Consider the following 14,189-nt stretch of genomic DNA (forward strand, 5'->3'; position numbering starts at 1 on the left):
CGGGCAATTTGGGAAAAAAAAGAGGGAGGTGGGAAGGGAGAGAAAAATGATGGGAAGAGGTGAGCTGTATGGTGGAGTTTAGCACGGAAAGGTGTTTGCTCACCTTCATGAAGATCTCCTAAAGCTTCTGAATATGGCCGGGCACCATGGGAACCAATCCCCTTTCTCCTTTTATTCCAGCAAGGATGGAACATTACTGTGGACCTGGTCATTGGCCCTAAAGGCATCCGCCAGCTGACAAGTCAGGATACAAAGGTAGAGAGAGAGCCCAAGAGCGAGCCAGCATCCCAGCTCCAGCTCAGAGGTCTTGTCCTCCTCCCTGTCTCTCCTTCCGTGCCCCCCATCAGCTCTTCTTCCCCATCTCCCCACTCTCAGGGCAGAGACTTTATAAGGGCATGGCCTTGGTGTAGATTTGTTGAGAGGATCTGGGGAGAGCAGCGAGGGTCAGATAGTTCACTATTTGCCATGACACTACCGCACAAAGTGGGGTGAGGAGCAATAGAAGGCTGTTGCTGCTCTCGTGGTGCATAAGGAAGAGCCTCTCCCTCGATGGCAAAATAAGGCAGTGACTCTCTGGGAACCAGCTAGTTCTGGCTCTATCCTTAACTTGACTTATGACCTTGACAAGGATACCTTCCTCCCTTTTCTTCTGCGACCTGAGCATCATGGGCTCCCGATGGCCTTCCAGTGTTATTCTCTCCACCTTCAGAAGAGACATTCCCCACTCCCCACCCTTCGTCCTCACCCCCATCTTGACCAGTTTCCTCCGCAGATCCTGGAGTTAAATGTTCTTCAGTTCTCCCTGCCTCTTTTCACAGCCCACCTGTCTGGCGGAGTTCAAACAGATCAAGTCCATCAGGTGCCTCCCGCTGGAAGAGGGCCAGGCAGTCCTGCAGCTGGGCATCGAGGGTGCCCCCCAGGTGAGCATCTCTGGGAGACCTGGGAGCTTTGTGGGTGGGATTTATTCAAGCCAGCATGTCCAAGTCCAGCAGAGACCAGGGGTTCTCTGTTGACAGATCTTGTTTTTAAAAGAAAAGAAAACTGTACTCACGACTGGCAAGATAAAGGAGCCTGCCCCCCCCCCCAATAATCTGAGCTCAACACCCCCCCCCCCGGGTAGTAGAAGGAGAGAAATGACTTGTGGGAATTGTCCTCTGACCTCCACATTCACACAGTGGCAACTCTGTGGCCTCTCTCCTTCACCTCCTATTTGGTATAGACCCAAATTAAACCCTACCCAGTCTCCACACAAAGTTCTGTGATAATAATAAGATTGGAGGAAAATTATTATTTTAATATCAGAAAAGAAGTAGAAAAGGCTTTAGGGTAGGTAGAGGTGACTGGAAATAAGATACATAGTGCATGTCCAATATTTGGCAAATAAGCAATGGCTTAGAAGTCGAGACCTAAGGGACATGGTTTTATGTGTGTTTGTAATTAGAAGTACGGGGGCGACCTCAGACCACCAAACATTTGTCTCTCTCCTCTAGCCAGCATGTGCTGAGCCCCCAAGCCTACCCACCTCCCACTTCTCAGTTTCTGCCCGTACACAGCAAGCGCTTAAGAAATACAAGGTTCAGGGATGAGAATAAATGAGACCCAGACCTGGCCTTGCAACAAAGAGCACTGGGTAGCCAGTGGGAGGGATAGCTAGTGTGCCCCCTTGTGGCTGTCTCTAACAGCACACGCACACACAATACTTAGGAAAGGTGCGGCTGGAATCCCACAGAGGTGGGGCCAGGTCCTGCAGCCTCTTCTTCCTCCTCCTTGTGGGATGGACTCTAGCCGAGGCTTGGCTTTCTCACCGGTGGCTGGCTCCTTTCTCTACAGTCCTTGTCCATCAAAACCTCGTCCCTGGCAGAGGCCGAGAACATGGCTGACCTCATAGATGGCTACTGCAGGCTGCAGGGAGAACAAAAAGGCTCTCTCATCATGAATGCCAAGAAAGGTAGGATTCTCTTTGCAAGTAGAATAGCCCAGAGGTGGGTGGAAGAGGGAAGATCAGACATTGGCCCTTAAGTGGAAGGAAAGATTTTAGGAGTGTGAGGAGGTACAGAGCCTGTCTAGTCTAGGTGGTCAACTACAGGAAGTAACTTCTGGGGAGCGGGGCGTGTTTACAACCTCTGGCATAACAGAGCCCTTGCTAGCATATGACTGTTCTGTTCTTTGTGACCCTGATTGGGGACCAGTCAGGAAGAAATGGGCATTGGCTGGAGCTGGTGATATTGGCAGGAGGAAGTTTACAAGGAGGGCTCTAGTTCCAGTCCAAGTAACGCCCACAGTGATGCTGACAGACAGCCTCATGAGCAGGTGTCCCATCTGCCATCTGCTCACCGTACGTTTATGGTTTCCATCCTCCCTTCCCCCACTTTCCCCTAGATGGCGAGAGGAGGAACAGCCTGCCTCAGATCCCCACACTGTGAGTACAAGAGGGATGCCAGGCTCAAGACCGAAACTCAGACAACACGAGCTAGGCTGGGAAAACCTGCAGCAAGCACACCCCCACACCATCTCCCTTGTTTTTGAGAGAATGCCTGAGTGTCATCATTTCAGTAGAGTGTGTGTGTTCCCTCCCGGTACACAGCCATAGGAATATCTCCTGTCCCACCTGCTGCTGTTCTAAGATAGGGGGAGGCCTCTGTCCTTCCTTCCACCCTTGCCCCTCAGAGTCCTGGGCTATATTCTGCCAGCCCCCTGACTGCCAGGTTGGCTGTTTTTAAAGATCCAGCCAGTGCCGGGTGGGTGGATGGAGGTAAAGTGAAGATGCCTGGCGGGGGGAGAGTGTTGCAGGCCTCTGAAGTCAGCCAGCTTCTGCCCTCTTTACCTTCTCCTACAGAAACCTGGAAGCTCGGCGCTCCCACTTCTCAGAGAGCTGCAGCATAGGTAAGCATAGCCACTGTGTCCTCAGCCTCTCTGCCCCTGCTTCATGCCTGCCCACTGCCTCTGCTTCCTCTCCTGGGGTTACCAAGCCTTCTTTCCAAGTCACGGTGGAACAACCTCCCACCCCCATCAGTTCTCAATGATGGCTCAAAAATACCATTAGTTGTAATAGCAAACATGAATAGTTTGCACCATGGTGCTGTGTTGACCTTGGTTGGCTTTATTGGCATACACAATGCAGTAAATTGACTCAAAACCAGCCATTTTTTTTTTCTCCTCCCAAGTCTGGAGGCTGGCAAGTCTAGTCTCTGCAGATTCTTGCTGGTGAGGGCTCTGTGCTGGGCTCGCCTCCTTGCTGTGTGGTCACATGGTAGAGCGGTCATATGGTAGAGAGAGCAAGTGCTAGTCTCTCATCCTCTTCTTTTAAGAACACTAAATTTAATAGGGGTCCCTCCTTCATGACATCATCAAACTCTCACCACTTCCCAGGCACCCCCACCGGTCATCATACTGTAGGGTAGGACTGAAGTGTACGGATCTGGGAGAGACAGAAACACCAAGTTACTAATAGAGTTTAGTGGGTGGTGTGTTATTTGAAACCAACAGAACTGAGCGAGTAATCAGAGACTCCAGCTGAAGTGTCTTCAGCTATGTGGCTTCCTTGAGTCCTGGTATAGGAGGCTGGACTCTCCTGCATGACCCCACCCTCACTCACTCCTTTGCCTACCTGGCTTCCGAATAGGAACCAGGGCCTACTTCTTGGCTGTGCCTCGTAATGACACCTAGCCCGTGGGCTGGGCCCCTCTTCTGTCATTACAGAGTCAGACATCTATGCAGAGATTCCAGATGAGACACTGCGAAGGCCAGGAGGTAGGTTCTTAAAGAGGCTGGTCACCCCACCACCACCACGGCCATGGTCAGGGCCCTGAAAGGTGACATCATGAGGACTCCTTGGGACAACACAGGGGAACCAGTCTGTCCTTCCTTCACCCTCATCTGCATGTGCTCAGGCAGAGAAAACCTGAGGGACCCTGGGTTTGAGAGCTGAGCCTCCACACAGACTGGCCTTATTACGTGGGTCTGTGTGGCTTCAGTGAGGACCTCAGGAATGTGACCCTAGGAAGCGGAGAGCTGGGAACAGGGTGATAGGTCTCCTTGGACCTGAGACAATGGGACAATCTAGATGCCGTGTCCCAGCCAAGGCCCTTAGATCTTTGCTGTTGAACACCCGGGTTCCCCAGGGAAGCCAGCTGGCCTCTGGCCTCTGGGGACCCCGTTGCCATTTTCTCTTCCTGTGCAGGTCCACAGTATGGTGTTGCCCGTGAAGATGTAGTTCTTAATCGCATCCTTGGGGAAGGCTTCTTCGGGGAGGTCTATGAAGGTGTCTACACTAATCATGTGAGTCCCAGGCGCTAAGCATCCCTTTTGTTTGTGAGAGAGGAGCTGGGTTGGAGGTAGCAGCTGGCTGATGCACAGTGGGTCTGCATTCACATAGCCCTGGGCTACTCCTAAGATTGAGGAACAGTGTACTAGGGGTGAAAACACAGTGGGCTCTGAGGCTCATGGGAGAATGCAGAGGAAGGAAGAAGTAAAGTAAGATGCAGTTGTGGCAGGGTCTAAATGGATCCAGCAGGAATTGGTGTCCAGGTGGCTGAAGCCGGGGTGAGCCTTGGCTATACAGTTATATTTCAACAGCCTGGAGAAAGCAGGGCCCAAGGAGAGCGGTGTGGTTGGCAGCCAAAAGTAAGGCTAGAGAAGGAAGCCCTGCTCTCTTCTGGTGGGGCCCGTGTGTGTGTGTGTGTGTGTGTGTGTGTGTGTGTGTGTGTGTGTGTGTGTGTGTGTGTGTGTATGTGTGTTTTCTGTCCCACATGCCTGCTTACCTTGGGCAGATCATGTGGCTCTATCCTCATCTGGACAGAGGGATTGAGCTTTCTGGTCTCTGAAGCCCTTTCTAGTTCTAACACAGAAGGATCTGGAAGGAAGGAGAAGGTGTGGATGGGTCGCAGGGCTGAGGTGCCCCGCAGAAGCCACACCATTTGCCTTCCTTAGGCTGCTAGCCAAGTCTGCGATGGCCATGCCGAGGCTGGGGACGGGACACTCTCTTCTGAAAAGCACTAGGGTCCCTGAACATACACTTTTTTTTGCAGAAAGGGGAAAAGGTCAACGTGGCCGTCAAGACCTGCAAGAAAGACTGTACCCTAGATAACAAGGAGAAGTTCATGAGCGAGGCAGGTAGGCGTCCCCTGGGGTAGGGGACCCTTAGGTACTCCAGCCCTCTAAGACAGGAAGGGAGCTGGAAGTCTGGGAAGCCTACTCCCACTCTTGATTGTAAAACTCTCTTGGCCCCATATGTCACAGTTGGGGCAGGAAACTACATTTCTCTTATGTGGCTTGTGATGGGGGCTGTAGTTTGGTGGTAGAACCCTTGCCTGGCATGCGCAGAGGTCCTGTTTGATCCTTAGTGCGGAGAAAAGAAGAACAAAACACGTTCTGTGTGACCTTTGACCTGCTCCACCCCTCCTCTCCCTCCTGCAGTGATCATGAAGAATCTTGACCACCCCCACATCGTGAAGCTGATTGGCATCATTGAAGAGGAGCCCACATGGATCATCATGGAACTGTACCCTTACGGGGAGGTGAGCTCAGGGGGCTGACGAGGAAGCCCATGGGACAACGGGGCTGAGGAGGCATAGGAGGCATTTATAGCAAGGGGTCTTTGCAGCTTCCCGCCTTGCGTATTAGCTGTTAGGTGGAGGAAGTTGCCAAAACATATTGCCATCTTTGAATTTGTCCCTGCTGCCCACCCCCAAAAGAAGGAGGGGGTCAGTGGCTACTGGTAGCCCAGTGCCTTGGGGGACGCCACGCTGGGGCAGAAGGAGCGATTCTCACGGCATGTCTCTCTTCCTGCAGCTGGGCCACTACCTGGAGCGAAATAAGAATTCCCTGAAGGTACCCACTCTGGTCCTGTACTCTCTGCAGATCTGCAAAGCCATGGCCTATCTGGAGAGCATCAGCTGTGTACACAGGTAGGAGCAGTGTGAGACTTGATCTGGTCCCTGAGGAGGAGGCAGTGTGTACAACTGGGGAGTGATGTGGTCCCAAGCCAGAACCCAATGCTGGTCTGTGCCTGGCAAAGTGAGAGTGCTCACCACTCAGGTAGATTGCATAAAACATCTCCTCACCTGGGAAGTTAAAAGGTCCTAGGGTACTGAGAGGAAGTCAGAATTCTGAGGTCTCGCTGTAGCTTTGTATCTTTTGCTCGGTCCTGGTGAGCACTGGGGTCAGGGTGGGAGCACTGCTCTCTTGCTAAAAGTATCATCTCCATCACTGGGTGAAACACGGCTTAGGAAGAAGGAAGTGAGCTGGAGGAATGTCCGGAACATCCTAGGGTCTCCACGCTAGTTCTCCAGTATCTGTGACCCACTATCCACTTTAACTGTGGCCATATATGGTTCTACCCCACTCTCCACCTGGCTTTGCTCTCATCCCTTTGAGAGCCTGAGTCCCAAAGAGATCACAGTGGGGTGCTCACCCCACCATGCAGGTGGCCTGTGTGGCTTTGAGCCTGATTCTGGGCAAAGCCATATAGGAAATACAAACAAACATCCCTCTTGTTCGTTCAGCAAGTCTTGTGGAGCATCTGCTTAGCACGGCCTGTGTTCTAGAAGGTAGGACAAAGTCACAATCAATATGACCACATAGTTGGGGAGGAGGGCCCCCTCGGTCATAGGCCTAGGGGAGGGGAATAAGATGAAAGCAAGAGGGAGGGAGGAACAGGTGGATACAAGGGATGGGATAACAATTGAGTTGTCATCTGAATAAATTAATTCAATAAAAAAGAAAAAACAAAACAAACAAAAAGAGCAAAAGGAATCTTTGTCCTTGGAAAGCTCACGTTCTAGGCTGAGGGTCAAATGTGAGTAGCACATGGCCTGGAGCCAAGATGATGTGCTTTTAGGTGTGTTTCCTTTATTTGTCTGAAGCTGGGTGTTTTAAAACCATCTTTTCAGTAGCCGAAACAAGAGGAAGTCACATGGCTTGTGGGAAGCAGATAGGCCCTTTGGGGCTGGTGGTGGTATTAAGAATGCAGGTGGCCCAGGTCAGCGGGCATGCCTCGAGGAGATGCAGATGCCTATGTCTCAGGAGCTATGTCATCTTGGTGATGCTGTCTTCCTGACTGAAACCTCCTGGGATGTTCCTTCAGGCTGGTGCCTGGCTCTCTTCACTTGTACCAGCATCCCAAGGCAGTGCCTTATGCTAGACTTCAACCCTTCTTTCAGGGATATTGCTGTCCGGAACATCCTAGTGGCCTCTCCCGAGTGTGTGAAACTGGGAGACTTTGGGCTCTCCCGGTACATTGAGGATGAAGACTATTACAAAGGTGAGCTGCCAGTACAGTTCATAGAATTCAAAATCCCAGAGTAAGGCAGCCTCACCCAGCCAGCGGGCTCTGGAGAGCAGGAATGTAATTCTGGACCTCACATCCCTAAATAATTCCTGCAAACCTCTTTGTCCACGCCAAGCCTCCGTGACTCGTCTTCCCATCAAATGGATGTCCCCGGAGTCCATCAACTTCCGGCGCTTCACGACCGCCAGTGACGTCTGGATGTTTGGTGAGCGGTGACTCAGGAGGGCCCCGGGAAAGCACTGGTTCTCACATCTATGGTCTGCACAGGAGGACAGGACAGGGAGCAAGGGTCTTACATGGGCCCCTCAGGTGCCCGAGGCACTGAGAAATCCCAAGGGTGGAGAGAGAGTCGGTGGCAGAGCGGAAGTGATGTGGGCGAGGGCCTAGTTAGGATAAACTGGGTTTATCTCCCTTGTAAAGACCCGTGACAAGCATGCACTACATCAGCAGTCCTACAAGGACTGTGCAGGAAGGGCTTCTGGGAGTCCTCAGAGAAAACTGGCCAGCTTCTTTCAAGAAGAAGGAGGCCCAGCTGGATATGATGGGCATATCATGCTGTACAGCATCATCCTTCTTTCCATTTTTCCACTTGAGGATATTAAGGCTCAGATGAACCAGGGGCTTGCCCAAGCTCACACAGGCAACAAATGTCAGAACTGGTATTAGGACCGCCCCACCCCCTGCCATGAGCAAGGCCTTTGCTCCTCCCCTACCCCAGGAGTAAGTTCTGACCACGCAGATGATAGCCTCCTCCAGATCCTCAGGATCCTAGTAGCTCCATGGGGAGGGTTCTTGTGGGGAGTAGACTGTGGTTCATGTGCTATAGGTATATAGGTATAGGTATATGGGCATATAGGTATAGGTATATAGGTATATAGGTATATAGGTATAGGTATATGGGCATATAGGTATAGGTATATAGGTATATAGGTATATAGGTGTAAGTATATAGGTGTAGGTATATAGGTATAGGTATATAGGTATGTAGATATAGGTATATAGGTATGTAGATATAGGTATATGGGTATATATATATATACATATATATATATATATGTATATATGTATATAGGTGTAGGTATATAGGTATATAGGTATGTAGATATAGGTATATAGGTATGTAGATATAGGTATATAGGTATAGGTATAGGTATATAGGTATGTAGATATAGGTATATAGGTATGTAGATATAGGTATATGGGTATATATATATGTATATAGGTATATAGGTATAGGTATATAGGTATATAGGTATGTAGATATAGGTATATAGGTATGTAGATATAGGTATATAGATATAGGTATATAGGTATAGGTATATAGATTTATAGGTATATAGGTTCATGTGCTATCCATGTCTTGGCTGAACTATTGTGGTGGGTGAGACCTCAGGGGAGAATGCTGCTCCTCCAGCTGGGACCGATCACCAGCGGTCACAGTTGTCCCTGGGAATATCGCGTTGGTCCCTCCCCTGAGCCTTTCCCCTCTTGTCTCAGCTGTGTGCATGTGGGAGATCCTCAGCTTTGGGAAGCAGCCTTTCTTCTGGCTTGAAAACAAGGATGTCATCGGGGTGCTGGAGAAAGGGGACAGGCTGCCCAAGCCCGACCTCTGTCCACCTGTCCTTTACACCCTCATGACTCGCTGCTGGGACTATGACCCCAGTGACCGGCCCCGCTTCACGGAGCTTGTGTGCAGTCTCAGGTGAGCATATTGGGGGAGCCGTGGGTAGAAGATGAAGCTTTGGGTGTGGCGGGGAGCCTCCAGCCCTGGGCAGCGGGTATCTTTGTTCCCCCTTGTCAGACAGGAAGTTCAGATTCAGGTTGGTGACTTGACCACTAGTAGTGACAGGTAAAATGGGACTTAACACTCAGACCATCTTTCTGGTCATCATGTGGAAGTTGGAAGCACAATGGTACTAGACAGTGTTGGAGGACAGAGAGGTGAGACCTGTCACATGCAAGCTCAGCGGTGAGGGAGGGCAGCCTGGGGAAGCCTTGCTCACCCTGGTACCTTGTGGAGTAAATTGCTTATGACTGTGACCTTTCTCGCTCCCCTTCTCCTTTTGGAAATTCTTCCCAGTTATGGAAGAAGGGGATGTTTTGACCTGTTACCAAGACCGTTCTCCTTTACGTGTCTGTTCTGCTTGGGGACCAGTGGCTTAAGTGGGTCTCATTAACCCAGCAGCTGTGTCTCCAGTGTCAGGAAGTCACTGGGGAGGGGTGTCACCTATCTTAGGCTTTCAGGGTCCTCCATCTTCCTGTCTACCACTCGTGAATGATCCAACATCTTTTGCTTTCCTTTAGGTTAGGGATCAGCAAGCCTCTGTTAAAGACCCAGGTAGTAAATATTTGGTTCTTTGCAGTCTGTGTAAGTCTCTGTTGCAACTACTTGGCTCTATCACTGCAGCCAGAGGCGCTGGTAAAAGAAGAGGCTGGCTGTGTTTGATAAAGTTCCATCTGCATACGCCAAAACTGGCATCATGAAAAAAAAAAAAACAGATGGTGACCATTCTTAATTTGAAACCATGAGAAAATAGGGAAGAGAGCAGGCTTAGCCTGTGGCCCCTGTTTGCGGACCCTTGTCTTAGGGAAGCTTGCTTAGTGAGCTTAGATAATGTGGCGAACTGTGTGTATGCATGTGTGAGTGTGGGTGTGTGCATGCGTGTATGTGTGTGTGTGTGTGTAGGTGTGGGTTTGTGTGTGAGTGAGTGTACACTGGGGAACAAAGGAATGTTAGGCAAGTGTTCTACCACTGAGCTACACTCTCAGCTCTAGTGGTTTTATTTGAGAGCCAGAAAATAGGCTCCAGACAAGACACGGCACCATATGCTTGTAATCCCAACATTTGGAAGGTACAGTGTAGGATCCTATGTTCAAGATCATCCATAGCACAAGTTTTTTTTTTTAAGTCTGATGGGAGGACCAAAGGAGAGGCTGAGAAAGCCTAGGTGAGGATGACCTTGCATTTGTCCGTGCCTTGGAGTCTCAAACACGCTCTGCAAAACCGTAGTCTTGAATGCCTATCTGCTCCCGTCTTCCCTCCGTGACTCTTCTCATTGATTCTGCACCATCTGTTGGTCCTTCCTAAGGAAGACTTAGGCAAGTTCCAGGATAAAAAATAGCTGGAAGGTATAACCTGGTCAAAATCTCTGGGGTGGACAAAGTGGGGTCTTGAGAACCATGGGAAGCCATGGCAGTTGCCTGTCTCTGGGCTGACACCCACTCCTACCCATTGAAGTGACGCAGATCCCAGAGACGTTCAGATGCCTCCTGTCAGCACAGCCTGCCAGTCCTTCCTCTAGGGTTAAGAAAGGGTCCAAACAGCATTCCCCAGGCTTGTGTCAAACTTTGAGAACTTACAAAAATGCTAGTGAACTTTTAGAATCCTTTTGATTTACAAAGCATAGTCAGCTATGAGCACTGTGTGTGTGAGTGTGTCTGTGTGTGTATGTGTGTCTGTGTGTGTGCATGCCTGTGTGCATGTGTATGAATGTGTGTATATTGAAAGGCACAGTACCACATGGTATGCATTTGGCAATGCATAATGCTTAGTGTTCCTTTGAACACATGGACTCAAAGACCCTGCAGGAATTCCAGGGGCCTCCAGGCTGAGAAGCAGGATCTCATTATAGCTGCGAGTATGCAGCAGCCCAGAGCCTGCTATGGAGTGCAAAAGGAGGTATCTAACGTCATGGCGAGTCTGGAGCCTGGTCATGAACTTAGATGGGGCTCTGGAAATGTAAACAGGGCTTTTTATGCCAATAGCTGGTGCAGGGAGGCTGGAGGTGGTAGAGGTAGAGCTGCCAGCCAGCTTCCACCACCCACTGGACTGGCTGTCTAAAGGTCTCTACCTATTGAATCCACTTGTGTGATGCAAGGGTGGCCTCAAGATCCATATCCTAACCTGTCTCACAGACATTTTGTAGGGGAGATAGAGGTGGACATGGGATCGGGTGGCCCTCATTCAGGCCTCTCCTGACCTCAGTGTGTTTCCCCTTGACTCGGTTTCTCTCTATCTGACCTGACCCCTCGGCAGTGACATCTATCAGATGGAAAAGGACATCGCTGTAGAGCAGGAAAGGAATGCTCGCTATCGACCCCCCAAAATCCTGGAACCCACTGCTTTTCAAGAACCCCCACCCAAGGTAAGCCAATGCTGGGCCTCATTAGCCCTATGGGTCCCAGCAGAGCCACCTTTGTGGCCCACTGCCCTCTCAGAGCACAAGGACCTTGCTTTCCTACAATACTCTCTCTGTCCTGAACCCAAGCCCTAACCCTCCATGGGTGGTCCATAGGGAGAAATCTGAGGCCAGCACACAGCCTATGGGGAAGTTGCAGCAAGAATTGTATTTCAGAGTTGCCTACCAGAAGCCTGTGTTTTAGGGATGGCAGATCAGGCGCCTGTTATAATAAGAAAGGGGGACGTCCTGAGATCCTGAGTTTTGGCTCTACATCTATGCCTGCAGGGACAGCCTTGGGCTCAGGACCCAGGACCCTACTGCCCCATCATCAGGTGGTTGGGTTTGTAGAAACCTGGGCTGTATTATTAGGTAGAGGTGACAAAACAAAATGCCCCAGACAGAATGACTTCATCAGCAGACATCCATCCCTCAGAGTTTCCGGAACTGGGGAGCGCAGTGTCTGCTGAGGGTCTGTGTTCACTACTTTACTCATCACTGAGATGAAACATAGGATGAAAACAATCTAAAGAAGAAAAGGGTTATTTGGACTGTACATTTGAGAGTACAGTTTGTCTCAGCAAGGAAGGCATGGCAGACGGAGCCTGAGGTCACACGACATCTACTGTCAGGAAGTAGAGAGACGAATGCTTCTTCTATGGCGGCTTTGCCTTTTTATATGGTCCAGGATCCCAGCCCAAGGAGTGATTTCCCCTGTCACATAACCACATACACACATACACACACACACACACACACACACACACACACACACACACATACACACACACCTAGAGTGAATCTTCTCTCAGTTAATTTAATATGGAAAACTCAACAACATGCCTAGAGTCTTGTCTCTTTGGTGATTATAGAGTTGTCAAACTGACAATCAGTATTAACTGTCGCAGAGCCCCTTCCTAGCTTCCAGATGGCTCCCTTCTTGGCATACCCTCATGTGTCAGGGAGAATAAGAAGGATTCTCTTAGGCTTCCGTGCTATTCTCATCAGGGTGCTAATCCCATCAAGGGATGACTTCACCCAACTCTAATCTCCTCTCCAAGACCACACCTCATAATACTGTCACATTGAGAGATAGGGTACCAATATATGAAACACGTATGGTTGGAACTGGGCACCAAGGATGAGTCCATAGCAACGCTCAATCTGGCCCAGGGCCCTTTCTCATAGTCTCTCTTGCCTGTGCTGCTCCCATCACTAGCCGTGTAACTAGTGCTCAGTGCACAGCTGCAAAATGGATCTGGTGATAATTTTGTTCCCATCTCTCCATTGTAAATGAACAGATCTGCCTTTGACCTCATAGCTCCTTGGGTGTGTCCTTTTTGCTGAAGGGGAGAGTTAGACTGAGATAGCCCTGTGTTTTCTTTCTAGCCCAGCCGGCCGAAGTACAGGCCCCCTCCACAGACCAACCTGCTGGCTCCTAAGCTGCAGTACCAGGTAAATGTGTAACCAGATGGTGGGGAGGGGTTGACTTCGTCTCTCCTCAAGGACCTTTCTGAAATGCCATGCCTACACCTTTATGGTATAGCAGCAAACACCTGCTTAGGGGATGGAGATGGCCTGGGTTAGCTGTTTCTCCACAGCAGGAAAGAATTTCAACTTATATCAAAAGAAGAGAAAGTCAGTTCTGCCTGCAGCCCAGTCCAGCCGTCCTCAGTGTCTTATGCTTCTTGTGCCTGCCTGCAGCCACCTTCCTGTGTCCCTGGCTTTGCTGACCTCTTATCCTGAGCAGAGCCTTCTCAGAAGGAATTCCTCAGTGCTGGGGATGCACCCATATAGGATGGTCCTGTAGACCTGAGTGCCACCCAAGGCTCTATACAGAGGCTCTGGTCAGGACCCAGGTGGTCAGTAAAAGGGAACAAGGGCCTATCCAAGCTGTCTGCATCCATCATTGCCAGCCTTGAATCTCCCCAAGGCTGTAGCCTGTGTCTCGTGGTGCCCTGTGTCACTTTCTTGCAGCTGGGTGAGAGACAACCCAGCTTCCTGCCTTTTTTCCCCCTACATACCCTTAGCACAGAGTTGTGGCTTGGAAACAGAACACCTCAAATGGCATGTACCAATGTCAGCCCTGCTGCTGCTCCACACAGGAAGAGTGAGCAACCCCCCCCCCCATGCTTTCCTTGTTAGGGAGATGACCCTGTGTCAAAAACAAGCCCAACCAAGAGTGAGCACACAAATCCTCTCCATGTGAAGAGAATGTCATGCAGGAGGTGACAGTAATGCCTTACAAAAAAATGTGCAGGCTGGTGAGATAGTGCAGTGGGCAGAGGCGCCAAACATCATGGCCTGAGTTCGATCCCTGGAGCCCACATGGTGGAAGGAGAAAACCAATGTCCAGAAAGTGTCCTCTGACATTCACAATCACTATGTGGCGTGCACATGCACACACACACTAAATAAGCTTTAAACCCATTTAGAGTAATATATCCTTAGACTGGAGAGATGGCTTAGTGGTTAAAGCGCCTGCTGTGAGAACTTGAGGACTGGAGCTTGATGCTCAGAGCCTCCATAAATGCAGGAGAGCACAGCAGCCATCTGTAATCCCTGCCTTAGGAGGCGGAGACAAGGAATCCCTCCAGCAAACTGGCAAACTTTGAGACAAGCTCTGGGTTTGACCAAGACCATGTCTCCCCTCAGTGAATAGGGTGAAATAGTGATTAAGGATGATTCCTGACATCAAGCCGGGGCCACCTCCATGTGTACAC

The 14,189-nt window shown here is 50.2% G+C and overlaps 1 protein-coding gene across 4 annotated transcripts in view; it reads left to right on the forward strand.

The window, feature by feature from the left end:
• The window catches only part of PTK2B (protein tyrosine kinase 2 beta), a 121,032-nt gene that overhangs the window by 95,626 nt on the left and 11,217 nt on the right, over nucleotides 1–14,189 (forward strand). For all 4 annotated transcript variants that reach the window (XM_084767177.1, XM_084767174.1, XM_084767175.1 and 1 more), the window contains exons 9-23: nucleotides 181–255; nucleotides 819–920; nucleotides 1,831–1,948; nucleotides 2,380–2,419; nucleotides 2,837–2,883; nucleotides 3,700–3,750; nucleotides 4,181–4,278; nucleotides 5,028–5,112; nucleotides 5,416–5,516; nucleotides 5,791–5,906; nucleotides 7,161–7,261; nucleotides 7,404–7,493; nucleotides 8,786–8,990; nucleotides 11,325–11,433; nucleotides 12,856–12,921. In XM_084767177.1, coding sequence (XP_084623303.1) covers nucleotides 181–255; nucleotides 819–920; nucleotides 1,831–1,948; nucleotides 2,380–2,419; nucleotides 2,837–2,883; nucleotides 3,700–3,750; nucleotides 4,181–4,278; nucleotides 5,028–5,112; nucleotides 5,416–5,516; nucleotides 5,791–5,906; nucleotides 7,161–7,261; nucleotides 7,404–7,493; nucleotides 8,786–8,990; nucleotides 11,325–11,433; nucleotides 12,856–12,921 — 1,404 coding nt within the window. The remainder of the gene's footprint in view (nucleotides 1–180; nucleotides 256–818; nucleotides 921–1,830; nucleotides 1,949–2,379; nucleotides 2,420–2,836; nucleotides 2,884–3,699; nucleotides 3,751–4,180; nucleotides 4,279–5,027; nucleotides 5,113–5,415; nucleotides 5,517–5,790; nucleotides 5,907–7,160; nucleotides 7,262–7,403; nucleotides 7,494–8,785; nucleotides 8,991–11,324; nucleotides 11,434–12,855; nucleotides 12,922–14,189) is intronic.

Source organism: Acomys minous, assembly GCF_964271855.1.
Source record: "Acomys minous genome assembly, chromosome: 18".
NCBI lineage: Eukaryota > Metazoa > Chordata > Mammalia > Rodentia > Muridae > Acomys > Acomys minous.